Genomic DNA, 17,872 nt, shown 5'->3' with positions numbered 1-17,872 from the left:
AATAACTTATTGCTTAAAAAAATCTTGAAATAATTTTATTAATGTTTTCCATTAGAAGCCTGTTATAATTACAGGATTCAAAAATACCATTTTGTGATTTAATGAGGATTTTTTTTAAAGGGCAGAAGAGGAAAACCTGATGTTTCTTCATTTTATGATAATAAATATTTCAATTTATATTCATTCAGACATGACACCCTTCCACTCCTTTCTTTCCTTTATTTTGTATTATACACATTTTCTAAAATATCACTGTTCTTTTAAATGAAGAATTGAAGAATGCAGCTGAATATTTTTTCAAATCTTTTTTACTGCAGTAGTTTATGTTTCAGAGATTTCCTCCTTTTACCAATATTATAGTGTCTCAGTAATGCCTGATATTTAACTTAATTCACATTATAACTAGAGGAAGGGTTTTGTTATCATTAGTATACTTGCTGAGATTCAGGAAATAAGGGATTTGATTTCTGGCTCCAACATCGACACCCTAGAATATCTTGCGGAACGATTGTTACTGCTTTGTGTGCTCTGTGTTCTTGTTCTGTAACATAAGGATTGTGAGGTCTGTTTTCAGTGCCTCCTCACCTGCTTTGAGTGCTTTGGCTGCAGTGCCTTTAGAGGGAAGGAATTGTTTTACTGAATACATTGCATATAATGATGGCTTGGTTGTTCCTGTGGGACTGCTGTTTTGCCCAACTGTTATAAAATAAATACCCATCTTGTAGTCTGCCTCCCCATGCCCCTTTCCTAGACTTCTTTCTAGAACATCGGTGACGTATTAGAAACATTTAATTTCCTTTTCATACTGCAAAGCTTGTTTAGTAATGTCATGTACAGAGATAAAGTAAGATGTCTCTTTCTTCTTTTCAGCTGCTGTATGTGACTTTGAAATAGAGAGCTGTGGTTGGATTGAAACTGCAAATGCAGATGAATTTGACTGGGTAAGAAGTTCCAGTAGTGCTCTTGCACCTGCTTTTCAGAAGCAAGCTCCTCCACAGGATCACACCTGCAACAAATCTGAAGGTAAGCCAAGCCAGGCCTAGAAACAGAGAAGTGGAATAGATATACCTGCTCTTTAATCAGATTTTAAGTGGAGGTCATGAATGCTTTAAAAACCTTTAGAAACACTTTCTTTCTTCAGCCTGAAAAGTTGTTTTCTGTTTTATTTTGATAGGTCATTTTATGTTCATTCTGAAAAACAGCAGCAGCATTTCACAACTAGCTCAGCTACGAAGCCCAAAGTTCAGGCAAACTGGATCAAATTGCACATTGTCCTTTTGGTATGAAATAATTTAGATTTAAAATTCATGGATCATCTCTTGCACTTCTCTTGCACTGAAACTGAGGTTATAGTTTGCAATAGATACAGCTTCCTCTGCAGTATTTATTTCTTTTTATTCTTTAATCATATAGTCTTCATTGTGAACAATATGCTGAAAAAAGCTGAGGCACCTGGAGAACAGAACTGAAACATGGCATGACTTTGTTGTCAGTATTTGAGCAAAATTTTATTAATGGATTGTGTCTGCGTATACATAGACAAATACCACAGTCATTTTGCTAACGCTTCTACTTTGGTTAAGTAAATTTGAAAATGTTGTGGAATTTTGTTCAAGAGCAGGAAATTGTCCGAAAATCTAGTGACTCCTTGAGACACCTACAGTATCCAAAATTAGACTGTATCATCTTTAAGTGAAAGCTCCAGTGCAAGAATTAGAGCTTTGTTTCCAATCCTTTCTTTTATACATAGAAAAAAAAACCCCAAACGTTTCAGTTATTGTCTTGTCTCAGTCTTTGTGCAATCTTGTCAAAGAGGGACAGAAAAAGTAAACTGCGATAGTTCATTTACTAAGGTCAAAAGTGGTGCTACTGTATAAATAGATGCTTGGCCTCACTGATATTATTAAGTACATTTTTCTCAGTAATGTCAAATACATTTGCCATAGGAAGAGGCAAAGACTCAAGACTTGAAGTTGGAGTATAGGTCTGGCAGTTATAAGTTGTTGGTTCTGTTCCTGGTTCTGTTCCCAGTTTTGTTGTACAGTTGCTTACCTAATTATTAATGATTTTTAAATGCTTTGAGATCCTCCAAAAATGCTGTAAAATGCAACAGGTTAACAATAACTAACATAGATAAAAGGTGTACTTTTGCATTCAGTAAGTATTCTGTTTTTCCTTCTTGAAACTTCACAATTATGTACTGAATTAAATTTATAAAAAACATATTATGCTTCTGAGTGAGCAGTGTTCATTGCTTGATATGAAAGCAAATGTGTCTCTTCACTTATGGGTTTTAATTTAATGAAGTAGGCTTCTTCTCTCCCAATCTTCAATTCTTGAAATGAGTCCTGGACTGATAGAGCAGCCTACCCTACCATCATACAGAAAGGGGATTGAATTACAGGTAAACTGGAAATAGGCACTGTGAACTTCCTATATTTCACGAAGCTATGACAGAAAAGGTACTGGCCATTTTATGTGATGTGGTCCATTCTCATCATTTGCACCCTTAACTTTTTTTTTTATCATTTCAGGTATTACAATTATGGACAGTCAGTTGGGGCAGCAGAGATGCAATTACTTGTGGATGGGCTGAAACAGCCTACTGTCCTTTGGAGGGCATATTACAATGAGGGAAATCAATGGTTGAAGGCAGTCATTCAGCTTGGACGCCTTCCACATCCTTTCCAATTATCACTTGATAAAATCAGTCTGGGTTTTTATGATGGCGTCTCAGCAATTGATGACATTTCATTTGAAAACTGTGCTCTTCCACCTCCAGCATTAAGTTGTGAAGGACCTAATCATTTCTGGTGCAGAGACACAAAAGCATGTATTGACAGTTTATTGGTCTGTGATCTTGTGGATAACTGTGGGGATGGATCGGATGAAGACAACTGTAGTAAGTACTTTCCATTATTGCTTACTTTATATCAAACCAAAATCTACTTGCAAATTCATCCCTGGAGTAAGAAAGCACAGTATTGTTACAGCCTATCGATGTCACAGCCAGTGATGATTCAACTGAACATAGTTACGGATGAAACAAACTCTGAAAATTTTTAGCTTAAATGCATATGATGAGTTACAGCTGAGGGTAAATGGAATTCAATCTGCTTTATCCAAACGAGTCATATTTCTTTCACTTTTGTAAAACACACACATGCATTACAAGTTTATTTTGAAAGAGAGGATTCACAGTCTGCCATTTGATTTGGGTTAACATGCTGTCTTTGATTATACTGATGGAAGTACAGTGGAAGACATATATAGGCTGAGAGGAGTGTATGTCCTATCTCTTTTTATGACCTATACTCTTTCTACCTAGAAAAAGTTAAAATATCTGTACTAGAAGATACTAGTCATGCTGGGCATAATTGTCCCTTTCAAAGAAAGAACTTGTAAGTACTGTGGAAAGTTATAAGTTGTTCACATTTTTGACATTCACCTTGCAGTGCTGAAGGGTGCTGTTGATGATTTTCTCCCTGAAGCATGCATTCATCAATTTTAAGAACTCAAGAACATTAATATAAAATAAAATTAACTAGCAGTTGCTTTATCACATCCTGAGGTAACTAAATTATGCAAATCACAATGAGTTTGAGAAACAGGGGACACCTTACATGCTTGAGGGTATATCAGCCTGTACTGATATTTGATGAATATCAACTTAAAACTGATCTGAATTTAAAAGAAAGTGAAGGCTTTCCAGCCTATCTCAGTTTTCCCACTTGTAAAATGCCTATCTTCTTTATAACTCATTTTGAGGTCTGTAGCAAGAAAGTACTATATGACTTGCAGTTTTAAACATCATAAAAAATAACAGCTTAATTAAAAATAAAATTGGCTATTATGTCAGTTACTGTTTATGAAGGGCAGATGCAAAGATGAAATGCAAGCTCTCCACCTCTGATACACATTTTACTTTTTTACATTAGAAGTAATTGGTCTGATCAATATATTTTGCCTTGGTGTCAAATAATAAAGTGCAGTTGTGTTATAAATGACTGTCTTGAATTTAGCTTTGATAAAGCTATCACGCTACTATTATTGAGGATAATAAATATCTAAAACACAACCCATTTTTAGGACTACTGCCATGCAAAAACATGTTAGGTCACTTATTACACATACCTATAAGACTCTATCCTGTGGTTTATTTCATCCAATTAACCTCAGTTTTAACTCCTGTACTCAGTTAAATTTCAGTTAAAAAACTTTGCATGCTTTAATTATAAAAATACGTAAATTTAATAACATGAATAATAAAATGTTATTCACAGTTCTGTCCATTCAATAAATTAATTATGTACAGTTTGCCAGATATATATTGAAAGAGGAGGTAATTAAGTAAAGATTTCTTTTTCTTTTTTTGTCTAGGCAAGTGTATATTTATTCTTCAGAGGTGAATTTTTGCAAGGAGAAGAATATACGCATTTTTCTCTATATTAGAAAGAAATTTTTGCAAGGAGAAAAAGATATTAAAGCACGATCACCTTTTGATACTGCTTTCACTTGACAGTCTGTTCTGTTTATATTTCAGATCCTGACCTACAGTGTAACTTTGAAAATGGGCTGTGCAATTGGGAGCAGGACATTGAGGATGACTTTGACTGGATCAGAATACAGGGTCCAACCCCCACGGTTAATACAGGCCCATTAAAGGATCACACGACAGGCACAGCCAGGGGACACTACCTCTACATGGAATCCTCTGAGCCACGCCAATTCCAAGATAAAGCAGTTTTGCTCAGTCCTCTCTTCAACCCTTCTGGCAATGGAACCTGCATTTTCCGCTTTCATTATCATATGTTTGGAAAGCAAGTTTACAAGCTGTCAGTCTTCCAGAGAACTGTGAGTAATACCAAGGGACGGCTGTTGTGGTACAAGTTTGGAAATCAAGGAAACAGATGGATCAGACAGAAACTCTACATCAACATCTCTAAGCCATTCCAGGTATGATCCTTCTAGGTTGAGAAGTGCTTATCTGCTGCATTGTAAAACACTGAGAGTGTATAAATGACTGTGCAATCATAAAGCTATTTGTAACCGTCTGATCAAATTTACTTTGAAATACATTTGTAGGGGTTTTCTGATGAAATATGTCTGAAATATTTATTTTTTATTGAGTTTACTTGTTCCCCTAAAACACTTGATTTTAATCTTTTGAACAGGAACATGTGATATATAAAGAAGATGCTATTTTTGTTTTTCAAGCATTTGGTGAAACAAACTTATCTGAATCTGCTTCAGAACAGCTTGGCAAAAATTTTGGTTCATTCATGAAAAAAGGAGTGTTAAAAAGAATATCGTCTTCTCTGCCTTACTTTTCCAGGGTTACACATTAATCTTTAATTATATAATGCCAGAAAAAATGTCAGTTCAAAATATTTGGGTGCACGGCTAGGTGAACAATCAAATACCATTTGGAGGAAGATATGATTATAGTAAGTTACAGCTACAAACCTTGATTTATTTTCTCACCTTTTTAAAATTTTAAATGTTATTTACCTTTCACTATGTGATCTGTTTATTCTGCTCAGGTTAACGAACCTGCAGGTTTATTAGGGGAGACATTAGTTTACTTGACTGCCAGCTGGTCATAAAATTAACTTAAAAAAACCCCAAAACATATTATAAAAAGAAACACCTTCCTTTTAAATATGATACAATGCAATATTTTCTTTAGATTGTGCCACACTTACTTCCCAAAAGATTATTTCTAGGTGAAGGGAAGTTCTATCCTTTTTGGAGGAAAAGGCCTTAATGTTACTGTGATTGCATGGAGGCACCTGGAAGGAGAGTGCTCTTTTTTTGTCAAGACCCTTTGTAGAAATGTAAAGGAGTACTAACATAATGCTAACAAGGCCTTTTTTCTTCTTTTTTTTTTTAAGTAAGAAAACATATCCTATGCCTGGTAGTTTGTCTAAAGAACTATACACCTGTGTGTCCTACATTTGACCTCCTGAGGGTTAGGAAGGTCTGTTCAGTAACTGAAAATATTTTTAATGCTTTAGTGTTGTAGGTTTTTCCATTGTACTTGCCCAGTTCTGTGCAGGGAGTGCAAAGACCTTATATTCTTTTGATGTAGTTTTGTTTTTCATAGTCATTTTTGAGGGGTATGAGGTGTAAGTTATAATTTGATGGTTTGTTCTGAAGTAAGAGATCAAGATCTGATGTTCATTATTGTGTATTGCATTTCTTATGGTGGAGCTTGCTTTGTCATGACCTACAACCCTTCAAATCTCAGAAATTTTGAAAAGAACAAGTTGTTATTCTGTTGCTAAGAAGTGGCCGAGTACTGACCTCTTTCCAATCTTCCTTTTAAGAGCATAGTCTTTGGATACTTCCAGGGCTAAAGACGTGTGGGGGGAAAGGTCTTCACACGCTGTTACCACTTTTTCTCTGAAGTATTTCTACTGAGATGTGTACTAGAACAGCCTCTCATTTAGTTTTGGGCTGCCTACTGGCTGGGTAACGTATTAAAGTTATAGCCTTTATGTTTACTATGTTGTGTTCCCCACACCGCATAAAATTAGTGGCTCAGTGTTTTCACACCACATGCTTAAAGTCTTGCAGGTCACTTCCATGCTTCAAAGGAAATGTTTAGATTCACTGGAGAATGGATTTTTTTTCTTGAAAGTCTAAAAATAAGATAGAACTTTTAAATAATTTTCTGGTCAAAATACATATCTTTACTTCCTAATCTCCATCTCTAGCCAGTGCATCAGCTGGTTTAGGATTTTCAGAGATTCCTAGTGAATAGAAAACATGAGATGGCCTAAGTCTTTGTAATGCAGACCTTCATTTTGCTTTTTCTCTTCTAAATGTAAGAGATTATCATATATCTGAGATAGCTGATACCACCTCTTCCTCTTCCCTCCCTATGTAAGTCTGTCATTTGTTCACCACATTCCAAGAAAGAATCACTATGAATAGTAAATCCCTCAAATTCACATTTTCAGTTTGTTTACTAGCATGGGAAGCCAACTTTGGGAGCATATAAACAATTGTGCCTATATACTAACTGTTAGGAAAAGGAGGAGTTCTCAGCCAAAAATTCAAAGCAGCAAAGAAAGATACTTGAGGACCTCTGGAAAGCCAGATCCCCTTTTGAAAGTTTGGAACTCTATAGATATGAAACTGTAGAGCCTTTAATTGAATGTTCTGGCAGAAACCCAAAGGGAACAGCACATGAAGACTTCTTTTGCTCATATCAGCTCCCACTAAACCTCAGAATCTTAAATTTCTCAGGAAACCTTTGCTCTATCTGCCATCAAACCGTGGCTGAAGTTTGTTACTGTTCCATCAGACATTTTACATCAGAGTGTTAAATGTGACATCAGTGAGCAGAACAGGAGTAGCTGGGTGAATGAAAAGGGAAATTTAGAGGTAACTTATTTAAGTGAAGGGAATGTGGTTTTCTGAGCCAAAATTAGGCACCTCTCTCAAATATTAATACTGACAAGTAACAAAACTGGTCCAAAATACACATGCTTATAAAACTCACTTTTGCAGCTTTAGTGATCTAGAGTTTCCCTTTGAATTCAGGACAGGTATGACAGAGAAATCTGCAAAGGATTTAATAAACTGCAAGAAATTTACTTTTTTTTTTTTTTGTAAAAATTTCAGGTTAAAAATATATTCCTTTTCAAGATATTCCTTTTTATTATATGGGACACGTGTTTCAACATGAAAAAGAATAGGCTGTTGAGTGTACTTGTCTCTTTACTTGATCTACATTTATTTTAATCTTCCTGAGAAGTTTACTGACATGTCTTTTCCTTAAAAGTACCTTTGGAAAGGTAGTAAAATAAGAATCTGTCCATAGTAGCCTACTTATATTGATGATGGATAGTGTTTGCTTTTATCTTCCTTGAATAATCATAATACCTGAAATAGTTTCTGCTCATAAGGAAGTGTAAAGATTCTATTTTAACATCTTAGATAAATGTAGCTGTCTTAGCTTGCTCTATTCATTCAAATTTCTGTGGATACAGGAAAAAGAAATCGTGATATGTGAACAATGGCAAAATTCTGTATCTCAGTCTTTTGGGCAGTATAGTTTCATTTTAGTCATGATATAAATCACATATCTACCATGTCCGTCATAAGGTATCTAGGGCAACTTTTCTATATTGCAAAACATAATATTAAAAACAAAAGAGAAAGCAATTACCTTTACCCCAATCCAATTCACTTTTTTGCTCATCTGCAATACATATGTTTACCTCTGTAAACAAAGACAGTTATAGGTCTTTGATACTCCAAAGCATAAGTAATACATAAAGGAGTCTAATACTCTGTGATGATTTTATAATGATCAGTCTAGTTGTTTTAAGTTGGCTGTTATGAAACTTAAAAATGCAAATACACTGTTTAAGTACATGATTAAGTATTAATGCTATATGGAGTATACTTACTAAAAATTTTAGTATTTTGAGTATTATATATAAAACAATACATCTCCCTTCAAATATAAAACTTTCTCCTTTTAAGTGTGAAAAACAAGGACCAAAATCAGGAGAAAATAAATAATGAAAATTTATTGAAAAATACCAGCTTATGGAAGATTATATGCAAAATAAAATTGCAGTTATGTAGATGTAAAATGCATTTGGTGTTTTCCTATTTTACAAGTGGTTAAGAAAAGTAAATAACCAAATCCACTGTAATAATTTTGCTTTTATTATCAATTAGGTATTAGCTTAGAAAGTAATGGAATATTGATTGAAAATTAGAATGATACATTTGCTATGGATATAGAATAGCACTGTGTTCTACAAACACAAATACAAGCCAACCTTTCTCCAGCTACTGTTTTTACTACCTGTTGTGCTATTTTTATGTTCTTCTCAGTGTAGAATCCAAACTGTTTGTATTTTAAGGGCCTGATTCTGAAACATATATGCCTGAGTATATTGATAATGGTGTAAATTAGATTTCTCAAGCTCCTGAGCAGCATTTTAAACTAGATATAATGGTTTGGAATATGACCAAACATGGGAAGACAGATGGCTGAAGCACAGTGGATCCTTTTCCCTTTTTTTTGTACACTGCTATTTGTACCTTTGACACTCTAACATGCTGTTTTCAGTGGTCATAGTGCTTGCACTATTCATTGCTCATGATTTAAAATGCGACAATTCTATATATTCAAAGTTTTGTCAGTTTGGGGAAAAATACTTTCTGTCCTGAAACAGACCTCTGTTTTGTTAAAGCAAAATGTGACTTGTGTCTTTGCATTCTTCTGATGTTCTGAATACCCCTGTCTCTTATTCAGGGTGAGCTATCAAAGCATAAGCACTGACCAGTCCTATTTCAGATGTTCCCACATAAAGGACTTTGATGTTGGCATTTTACTGTGGGTTGTAAATGTATCGGAAAGAATTAGCTTAGCTGTCTTGTAAAATCCTTTTGTCTCATTTGGTGTTACATAGTATGATGTGAGTTGTCACTTGCAGCATCTGCAAGGAAGAAATATGCAATATCACTGTAGTTACAGCTTTTCTTTTTTTTCTTTTTTTTTTTGTTGCTGTTGTAAATCCTAGAACCCCTAGGGATTCCCACACATCATTTTCCTGTTAAATTCCTCAGCTCATAAGATGTTGTAGCCACCCGGTGCTGAACTGGGAGGCATTCCTTGCTGCATTTACTGAGCATCATTTCTAGATCAGATAGTGGGAAAGATCTTTGAGAATCACTAGGGTCCCCTTACCCTTGCAGACATAAAACAATGAAAGCCAGCCTACAGGAAGGCTTTGTTACAGTAGGATATTCACCGAGTGAAGCATTACAAGCGTCATCAGTCCCCACTTAGACAGACAGTCACCTTGGAGTTTTACCCCTAGCAGCTGTTAGTTGAGTGTTGAAGAGGAAGCCTTGGGTGACTGCCAAAGAAATCCTTAAAAAAATTAATATATTTCACGATACTTTGGATGAAAGAGAAAACTAGTTCTGAAATTATTTTCTAAATTGCTCACAGCCCTAATAATGTATTATTTGTGATCTGTGACAATATCATCAAATATAGTATCAGTTGTATGGCGGGTCAAATGGGAAGGGTGCAGTGTTAGTCCTAATTAGTTCCAATACATAAAACCTCAAGTATACCTCTTGAATGGTGCTAAATCAAGAACCAACTTTACTTTTTAGCAGCAGAATTTGTCTAAAGACAGATAAGAATCTAAAGGAAGTTTTCTTCATTTCTGAGACACTAGGTTAAGGTGATTGTTTTGGTTTTTTAATATATTCATTTAAATCTTCATTTTTCATCTATTCATTTCTTAGGGCATATTATATCTTTTCTTACAAAGATTTTCAAATTCAAAGGCAAATTAGCTCACTCCAAACACATTTTGTTTCCAGTTACTCTTATCTTTTAACCATAGAATTAGTCATGGAGGCACCTAGTTACAGTTGAGGTTTTAACCTTGATTATAGGGTTGTGTTAGGTTTTCCTTAATTATACCCAGCTACTTCTTGTATTATGGTTTTGGTATGCCCTTGACATAAGATAAGTTTGGTGTCAAATATGTGTAGTAAACATACATTATTTGCATCCAGGCTCTTACCATTCATCTAAAAAGAGAGACAGGAAGGGCTAAAAATTTATTTAAGGCACCACTAGGTAGCTGGTCACAATCACATAGGCAGTATCTACTTTCTCACCCTCTACTCCCTCTCTTTTCATTCCTCAGTGAGATGAGGTAGCGATTCTTCTTTGGGGATTCTGATGATCTGCTCTGTAATAAGTCAAACAGGATCATAAAGCTCACTCTTCAGTTACTTCTGCAATTCTAGCTGCTTCTTGCAGGTACTCTTCTGAGAAGAGAGCAGATTGATCAACAACATCCCCCCCCCAGCCCAACCATTTCTGTAATGAAAAACTTGGGGTTCTAGTGGAAAATAGACTTTTTGGCATAATTCTACTTTACAAACTATTTTTAAAGTGGTTTTTAGTTCTGTTTCAAACAAAAAGCCTGTGCTATGGCAAATTGTGAGGTTTCAGAATTTAATGTTTTTATTTCATGCATCTCTAGTGGTGATAATTATATTTCATACATGAATAATATAGCAGGACTTGTTATAGTAGACTAAATACACTTTGTATCAATTTAAGAAAAGATAATGACTTGCTAGGCTTCCTTGTCAGCTATAATATCCTTGAAGTAAGAAAATTTCAAATTTCCTTTCCTGCATAACAAGCATCAGAACTATTGAAACTACAGGTTCTGTATCTCATATCATATTTCACTGCACCTCTGGGAAATTTTCAGTGGGGCTTGTAATGTCAATACTTTTGTAGATCTACTTAAGTGTAGGAGTTTTTCAGTCTTCTCTAATCATTAATTGGTAAGTGTCAGGTTGAAATTCTGGACTTTTACTGGTATACTCCAGAAAATGGAGCTGATCAAACTTAGCCATATTCTACTTCTTGCACGCAGCTTCACTGGAAGAGTACGCATAACTTTTTATTGTCCCAAAGAGAAGTACTGTTTCCTAGTGTGAAAAGGACTCTAAGGAGACCATGTTTCGGCCTGTTAACAGTTGCATATCAGCACATGCAGCTAGGATTTATCCTTACCACTTACAGTGTTGGCAGAAGGAAACTGGTTCTGAACAGTTTGTGCTCTTTCTTCTATATATCCTAAGAAAACAAAAAAAAGTAATTGCATATTTACCCTTACATTAGGAACTTAAGCTGAAAAAAAAAATTTAAAAAGTTTGACCCTTTCCACAATACTTGGATAAAGAGTGTTCCTCTTGGAAAGAGAGGTGGTGGAGATATAACAGAGAAACATCAATCAACAGGGTCATAGAGAAGCTGCATAGAGAATGATCATTAATGATTTCTCTGAATACAGAGAATAAGAAGTACTCTGTGAAATTATTAGGCAACACAATCAAATCAAAAGGAAACACTATTTTAGGGTGGTCTGTTGTACAATTCATTGCCGAGGGCAATACAAGGAAGTATGAATGGGATCAAGAAGTAACTTGGCAAATTATTGAAAGAAAAGTCTGTTAAGGGCTACTAGCACAACAGTGATGGTCTAACCTCCCACCTGTGATATACTGCCAAGAGTCTGGGAGCTACCACTGCATGCCTGTTTTGTTCTCATTGTGTATGTGCCAGCAGTCCACTGGGAGACACACACTCCAGTTAGCTGGACAGCTGACCTAACCTCTGGTACATCTGTCCTCATGCTGTGAGGCATTGTGCTGCAGACAGCTTTTGGTACATCAAAAGGCTTGCCCTTTTTGATATTCTAACTATGATTCCAGATTTTCTGCAATTGCTTTCACCTTTATTGAACCAGGTTTATTGTTGTCAAGTGTTGTTAGCCTTCTGCCTTGATTTGATTGTCTGCTTGCTTCCTTGTTCAGGGCCTCATTTTCAGTGTGTGCTGGCATACCAGTAGGAGTTTGTTAATGTTCAGTTGGTCAGATACATATCTTTCATTAAAACCTGGTGTTGAAAGCAGCTCTGAATTTATCAAGGATTTCTCTAAGAAGTATATTACACCTCTAATACCCACTTGTGATCATTTTTGCATTATTGCGTTTGATCCATTCCCTGGTAGTGATTTTCACACAAGGACTTAGTTATCTTGGATTTCCACTCTAGCAACAGCTTCAATTTCGGCTTTCAGTTTGTCATTCCTCATCTTTCTTCTCCTACTCTTCTCCTTTGCACTTTCGCTAATAGTCTGCCGAGATCAGTATTCAGGGATTTTTTTTCTTTTTTTAATCCTCTAAAGATTACCACATGCTTCTGTTGCATCTTGCTCCTCCAATTCTGCTCCAAATACATGGATATCCAGCCATACTTGCTGCAGCTTGGTATTTCTCTTTCTGGGCACTGACTATTTTTCTTCATCTCTGATCTGTGTGTTGGCTTCTTTCATCCATGATACCTGCTTGCATGTTGCACACTGCTCTTTGGTTTTCAGATTTACATTGAGCAGTTGGTTTCTGATCTGTTTATAGTAATCATTCTCAGTTTTATTTTCACTATGGCAATGTAAAGCCTGTGGTTGGTGGCTGACCTATACAGTTTGGTATGTAGTTGCCTCTGGAGTGTTTGTTTATTAATTGGCTAATAGATTAATTTTGGCAGGGGAGTGTTACCACATTTTATAATTCTTCAATGATCATAGAGTCATAGAATCACAGAATGGTTTGGATTGGAAGGGACTTTAATGATCATCCAGTCCAAACCCCCTGCCATGGGCAGGGATATCTTTCACTAGATCAGGTTGCTTAAAGCCTCATCCAACCTGACCTTGAACACTTCCAGTGATGAGCCATCCACAACTTCTCTGGGCAACCTATTGCAATGTCTTACCACCCGCATCATAAAAAGTTTCTTCCTTATGTCCAATCTAAATCTATCCTCTTTCAGTTAAACCTCCAGACTAAACAACCCTAACTCTCTCAGTGTTTCTTCATAAGAGAGGTGTTCCAGCACTCAAATAATTTTTGTGGCCCTCCTCTGGACCTGTTCTAACAGGTCCATGTATTTCTTATGCTGGGGACCCCACAGCCAGATGCAGTACTCCAGGTGGGGTCTCTTGAGAGCAGAGTAAAGGAGGACAGTCACCTCCCTCAACCTGCTGACCACATTTTTTTTTATGCAACCCAATGTATAACCTACATATCTATGTAAGCTAGCTAAAAAAACCCACCAAACCAAAAGAGTTGTTGTGTTACTGATACTTAACTCTCAGGTCTTGTTAGAATGTGTCCTGGCAGGGTATGATGTGCAGAGATGGTTACAGGGTGTTTGGGAGCTGTGCCAGAGGATGCTGATGTCGGGCCAAATCATGTGAATTACTTCATGTCTGTACTGTTGAAGTATCAATGCCTTTTGGCGTGACAGCTTTAATACTTGCACTTGTATAACCTAGGCTTCTCCACCATGTCCTGTCCTCATGACCAGGATCAAGGCCTGCCTTGGAGGACTATAGTGGGTCAGGAACCAAAGTTGGCACATGTCATGTCCATCTCATATCCATACTTCATGCAGATCTTGTGTAGACTCTAGTTTGGACAATTCATGTTCAGGTTTCTTCACCAGTCCACAATCTAGGTGAGAAACAATATGCATGTAGAGTGGACAATAAGTGAACTGGGACACTTGTGGGAACGAATGAAAAACCACCATAAGACTTTGTGGTTGGTGGTGAACTTTGTGTTGCTAGTGAAGTCTGTTCAGTGAAATACAGAGAATTTATGTCTTGAAAATGTGTATGGTGAAGTGCAATAAGTTTGAAAGGCAAAAAGTAGTGTGATTTTTTTAAAAAGTCATTTTTGAACATCAGTATTGTCATTTTTGACAAGCAGATTTCAGAGCACAGAAAACAAGGAAATCACATGAGAAACCAGGAAAATATATTGTCTGTTGTGCAAACCTTCAGGGATAATTGCATGTTTTTAGTTCACTTCTTTGGGAAAGAAATTGCCCTTTTGTTTAGTGCTAGTACAATACTTAATATTATGAAACTATACTCCACTCTGTGGCAATAGAAATAGTTTATTCTTTGCGTTGTTATTTTATTGGTATGCAGTGGAAGAGTTGTCATGATGTCATAAAGTCACAATGTATGCACAAAGGAGACCAAGAATAAGAATTTCTAAGCTATCTTAACAATGCCTTTTTCCAGTCGAAATTGTACTTTTTATTTCACATCTGTCATTTCCTTGCAATTTTTTTTTGGGGGGGAGGGGACAATGAGGGCAGGGGTGGATATGTTTTACCTTTGTTCCCTATTTACATGCAGGAAGCTCAAAGGAAATCACACAAGGTAGAAATAACATTTCTATATGCCAATGAACTGTCAAGTACTGCCCACATTTTAAATATGGAAAATCTGCAGGAATGAAAGATTTTAACCACCTTTCACAACCCACAACCCAAACTGAGGGGAATCATGTAAAGCAGGAATTTTGCTTTCCTGAAAATTAAGAATAGTGTCTTAAATTTGCTATTGATATTACTATATTACTTGGCAGGAATTGCTGAACAGGAAATGAGACTTGGATAACTTTGCAAAGAGAAGGAAAATGTTAGTAACTTTTTTTTCTCATTCCTTTACTGGATCTAGAAGCCATCTTTGAAAAGGTAACAAGAAGATCACAGGAAAGCAGTACTTAACTGAAGCTTTAATTAAGTCTCCTTCCATAGTTCTATGCTTTACATCAAAGACAGGGGAGTTTAATATTTTTTTAATACTCTTTCTATGTTTATTGAGTATGTTTATATCAGAATTAAGAAACAATGTAGAAATTCTACTCCCACTGAAGTATATAGCAAAACTCTTGTTATCTTTAACAAAGACAGGATTTCATGGCAAGTCATATGTTTTGATGATATCCCTATGTTATTGTTTTCTTACCTTGGGAGGTTAAGGCCATATGCGTGGATGTAGGAGCAGCAATTCTGTATAACTTACTACCTCAGTCAGGCAAGATCCTTTGCATAAGGAAAGGTCCACACCTTTAGGAAAAACATGTAATAGTGATCCCCTTGCTCACTAGCATTTGCTGCTGAACAGATAATTGACTTGGTTGCTGGCATAAATGTTTTCATAAGTGTTGAAAAGAAAACGATGCATGTCTTCTCTCAGGATATTCCTTAGCTCAGCATGGAAGAATTGCCTCAGCAGTAAGCATTGCATAGATCAGATATAAGTTTGTCCATGAAGGCCCTATTCAGGCTTCTCTGGATAGAGATGTGGAGATGTCTTTATGCAGCCCTTGACATCGTGACATGTTCCAGGGTACAAAAAGGAGGGACAAAGGTACTCAGCTCATAACAGACCATCCTGGTCAATGTGGGACACAGCTTTTAGGACCATAAATCCCAGGAATTTGACATAGTAACTCAGCCAGAATCCTGCAATTTTATTATTTATTTATATATTTATTTATTTTTAAAATCTGGGGAAATGGTGGTTGGGAGAAAGAAAGGATCTATGTAGCATATAAGTGAACATGTGTGTAAACTGCTGAAGCTGCATACACCTGTCATGGAAGATTGCACTAGCAGCAAAAACACATTTATGGTAAAGGACAGGTGATGAGATTCCGTCTGAGAGTAGTTCAGGGTACCCATAATATGATTAGAGTCAGTAAAGGCTGATCGTGAAAGAACATCATCAGCCTTGCCATTGCTTTGCTATTCCCATACTACAACTCACCCACTTTCACTTGTATGTATCCTTGTCAAAACAGCTATCAGTTAAATCCAGACTTTGGATCCTTAAACTGTCTGCATAATTAACCGCAAGGCTATCAGAAATGACTAGTGCTCTAAAAAACCCCCATAAATTTATACAGGAACACTAGGGGGACTTGTACCTTAGATGTGGGAGAAAATTTACAGTACCTTTGGGGGGGGGGTTTGGACTAGATTTGTCCTTGCCAAGTTAACCGTGGATGTTTTAGTATTGTGTGAGTATATCCTTATCTATCAAGCATTTTCATTACTTAGTGATTTTTAAGTAATTAAAAAAAATCATCCTCCATCCTCTTTAGGGAAAGAAAACATTTACAGTTTTAATATTACAAAAAGTAGAATTGCTAAAGGATATCTATGCATTTTTGGGCCCCTGTAGCCAACTGAACAGAAATTATATCAATTTTGAGACTGAAAAATATCTTCAGATTTAAAGGTGCGTTTGTCCAGTTTTTTGTGTTTTTTGTGGGTTTGGGTGTGGTGGGTTTTTTAACACTTCATATTTACAATCTGGGTTGCTTTTGAAAATAATCTCATTCTGCCATAATCTTGTGAAATAGAGGAGACTTCTGTAAATCTTTGTAGATGAAATCAAAACTAACCATGACCTTAAATTGGATTAAATATAGCTTCACCATTATAATTACTAGATAGATGTTTCCCAAGTGGGCAGGCTAACCATGTTGTTTTATAAAGCTAGAATCTCAGAAATTTTTAGACACTGACTATATACTACTTCTGCAATAATTCTTCCAACATTAATATTACAGAGTGAAAACAAGATCTTTTCTCTTGAGTGAAGTTTTGTGGCCTCAATACAGCAAAGTACTGACACCCAGAACATGTAAACAGTTGTTAATATTATGCTTGTCAGCAGTCCCACCGACATCAATGAAGAGTCTGAAATAGGACAGAAATGTGATTCTTCCCTGCACTTTAGAGAAGTGCTTGGAAAACACATAAATCAGCATGAGAGTTCACAAACTTATAGTGAAGTGTGATCAAGTGCTTTACTGAACTAGAACTAGTATTTTTCAGTATCTTGTAAAAGCAAGCACTGTAAAACATCAAATATTTAACACAAGATTTTTCATATTTGGTGTGTATGTCCTTATGATCATTGGTAAGAATTCATTTGGACACCTGTATGAAAGGACTTTATTTCAACTTTTGAAGTGTTGAGACATTAACTTCTAATGCATTTTTAATGGACACAAAAGGAAGGGGCTGATGGGCTTTGAAGATCAGCAGTAGAATCTCGAGCTTTTCTACATGTATCGTTAAAATGTTGTGGTGACCTAATGTTGATAATCTTTCCAGCAGCTGATGGGCTGTCTCCACTTGTGCTCGCTTTTGGGGACAGAAGGGCTCCATGCTATGAGTAGTAGCCCTGATTGCCTAGTCAATTCCCCCATGAGGGGGAAAGCTGGAATAGGCTATGGCACCTCTTCTGCCAGTTCACCCTAGTTTTTTTCCCAACAGAAACCATGGTGCAGAAAGTACAGAGGAAAATGTAGTTGGGATGCAACTACTGGATGCCTAGGCGAGAGATTTGGGAAATGGTCTCAGGTCCCACGGTGCCTACTCCTTTGATGGCAGCTGAGGAAACAGAGAAACAAAACCAGGGAG

At 36.3% G+C, this 17,872-nt stretch overlaps 1 protein-coding gene across 1 annotated transcript in view; it reads left to right on the top strand.

The window, feature by feature from the left end:
* Nucleotides 1–17,872, top strand: part of MALRD1 (MAM and LDL receptor class A domain containing 1) — a 292,669-nt gene that overhangs the window by 60,385 nt on the left and 214,412 nt on the right. Inside the window, exons 14-17 of the mRNA XM_075495520.1 lie at nt 871–1,023; nt 1,175–1,280; nt 2,535–2,902; nt 4,544–4,956. Of these exons, the coding sequence (XP_075351635.1) occupies nt 871–1,023; nt 1,175–1,280; nt 2,535–2,902; nt 4,544–4,956 (1,040 nt within the window). The remainder of the gene's footprint in view (nt 1–870; nt 1,024–1,174; nt 1,281–2,534; nt 2,903–4,543; nt 4,957–17,872) is intronic.

Source organism: Mycteria americana, chromosome 2, assembly GCF_035582795.1.
Source record: "Mycteria americana isolate JAX WOST 10 ecotype Jacksonville Zoo and Gardens chromosome 2, USCA_MyAme_1.0, whole genome shotgun sequence".
Lineage (NCBI taxonomy): Eukaryota > Metazoa > Chordata > Aves > Ciconiiformes > Ciconiidae > Mycteria > Mycteria americana.
The sequence above is the reverse complement of the archived record's forward strand: the minus strand, read 5'-3'. Positions and strand labels throughout refer to the sequence as shown.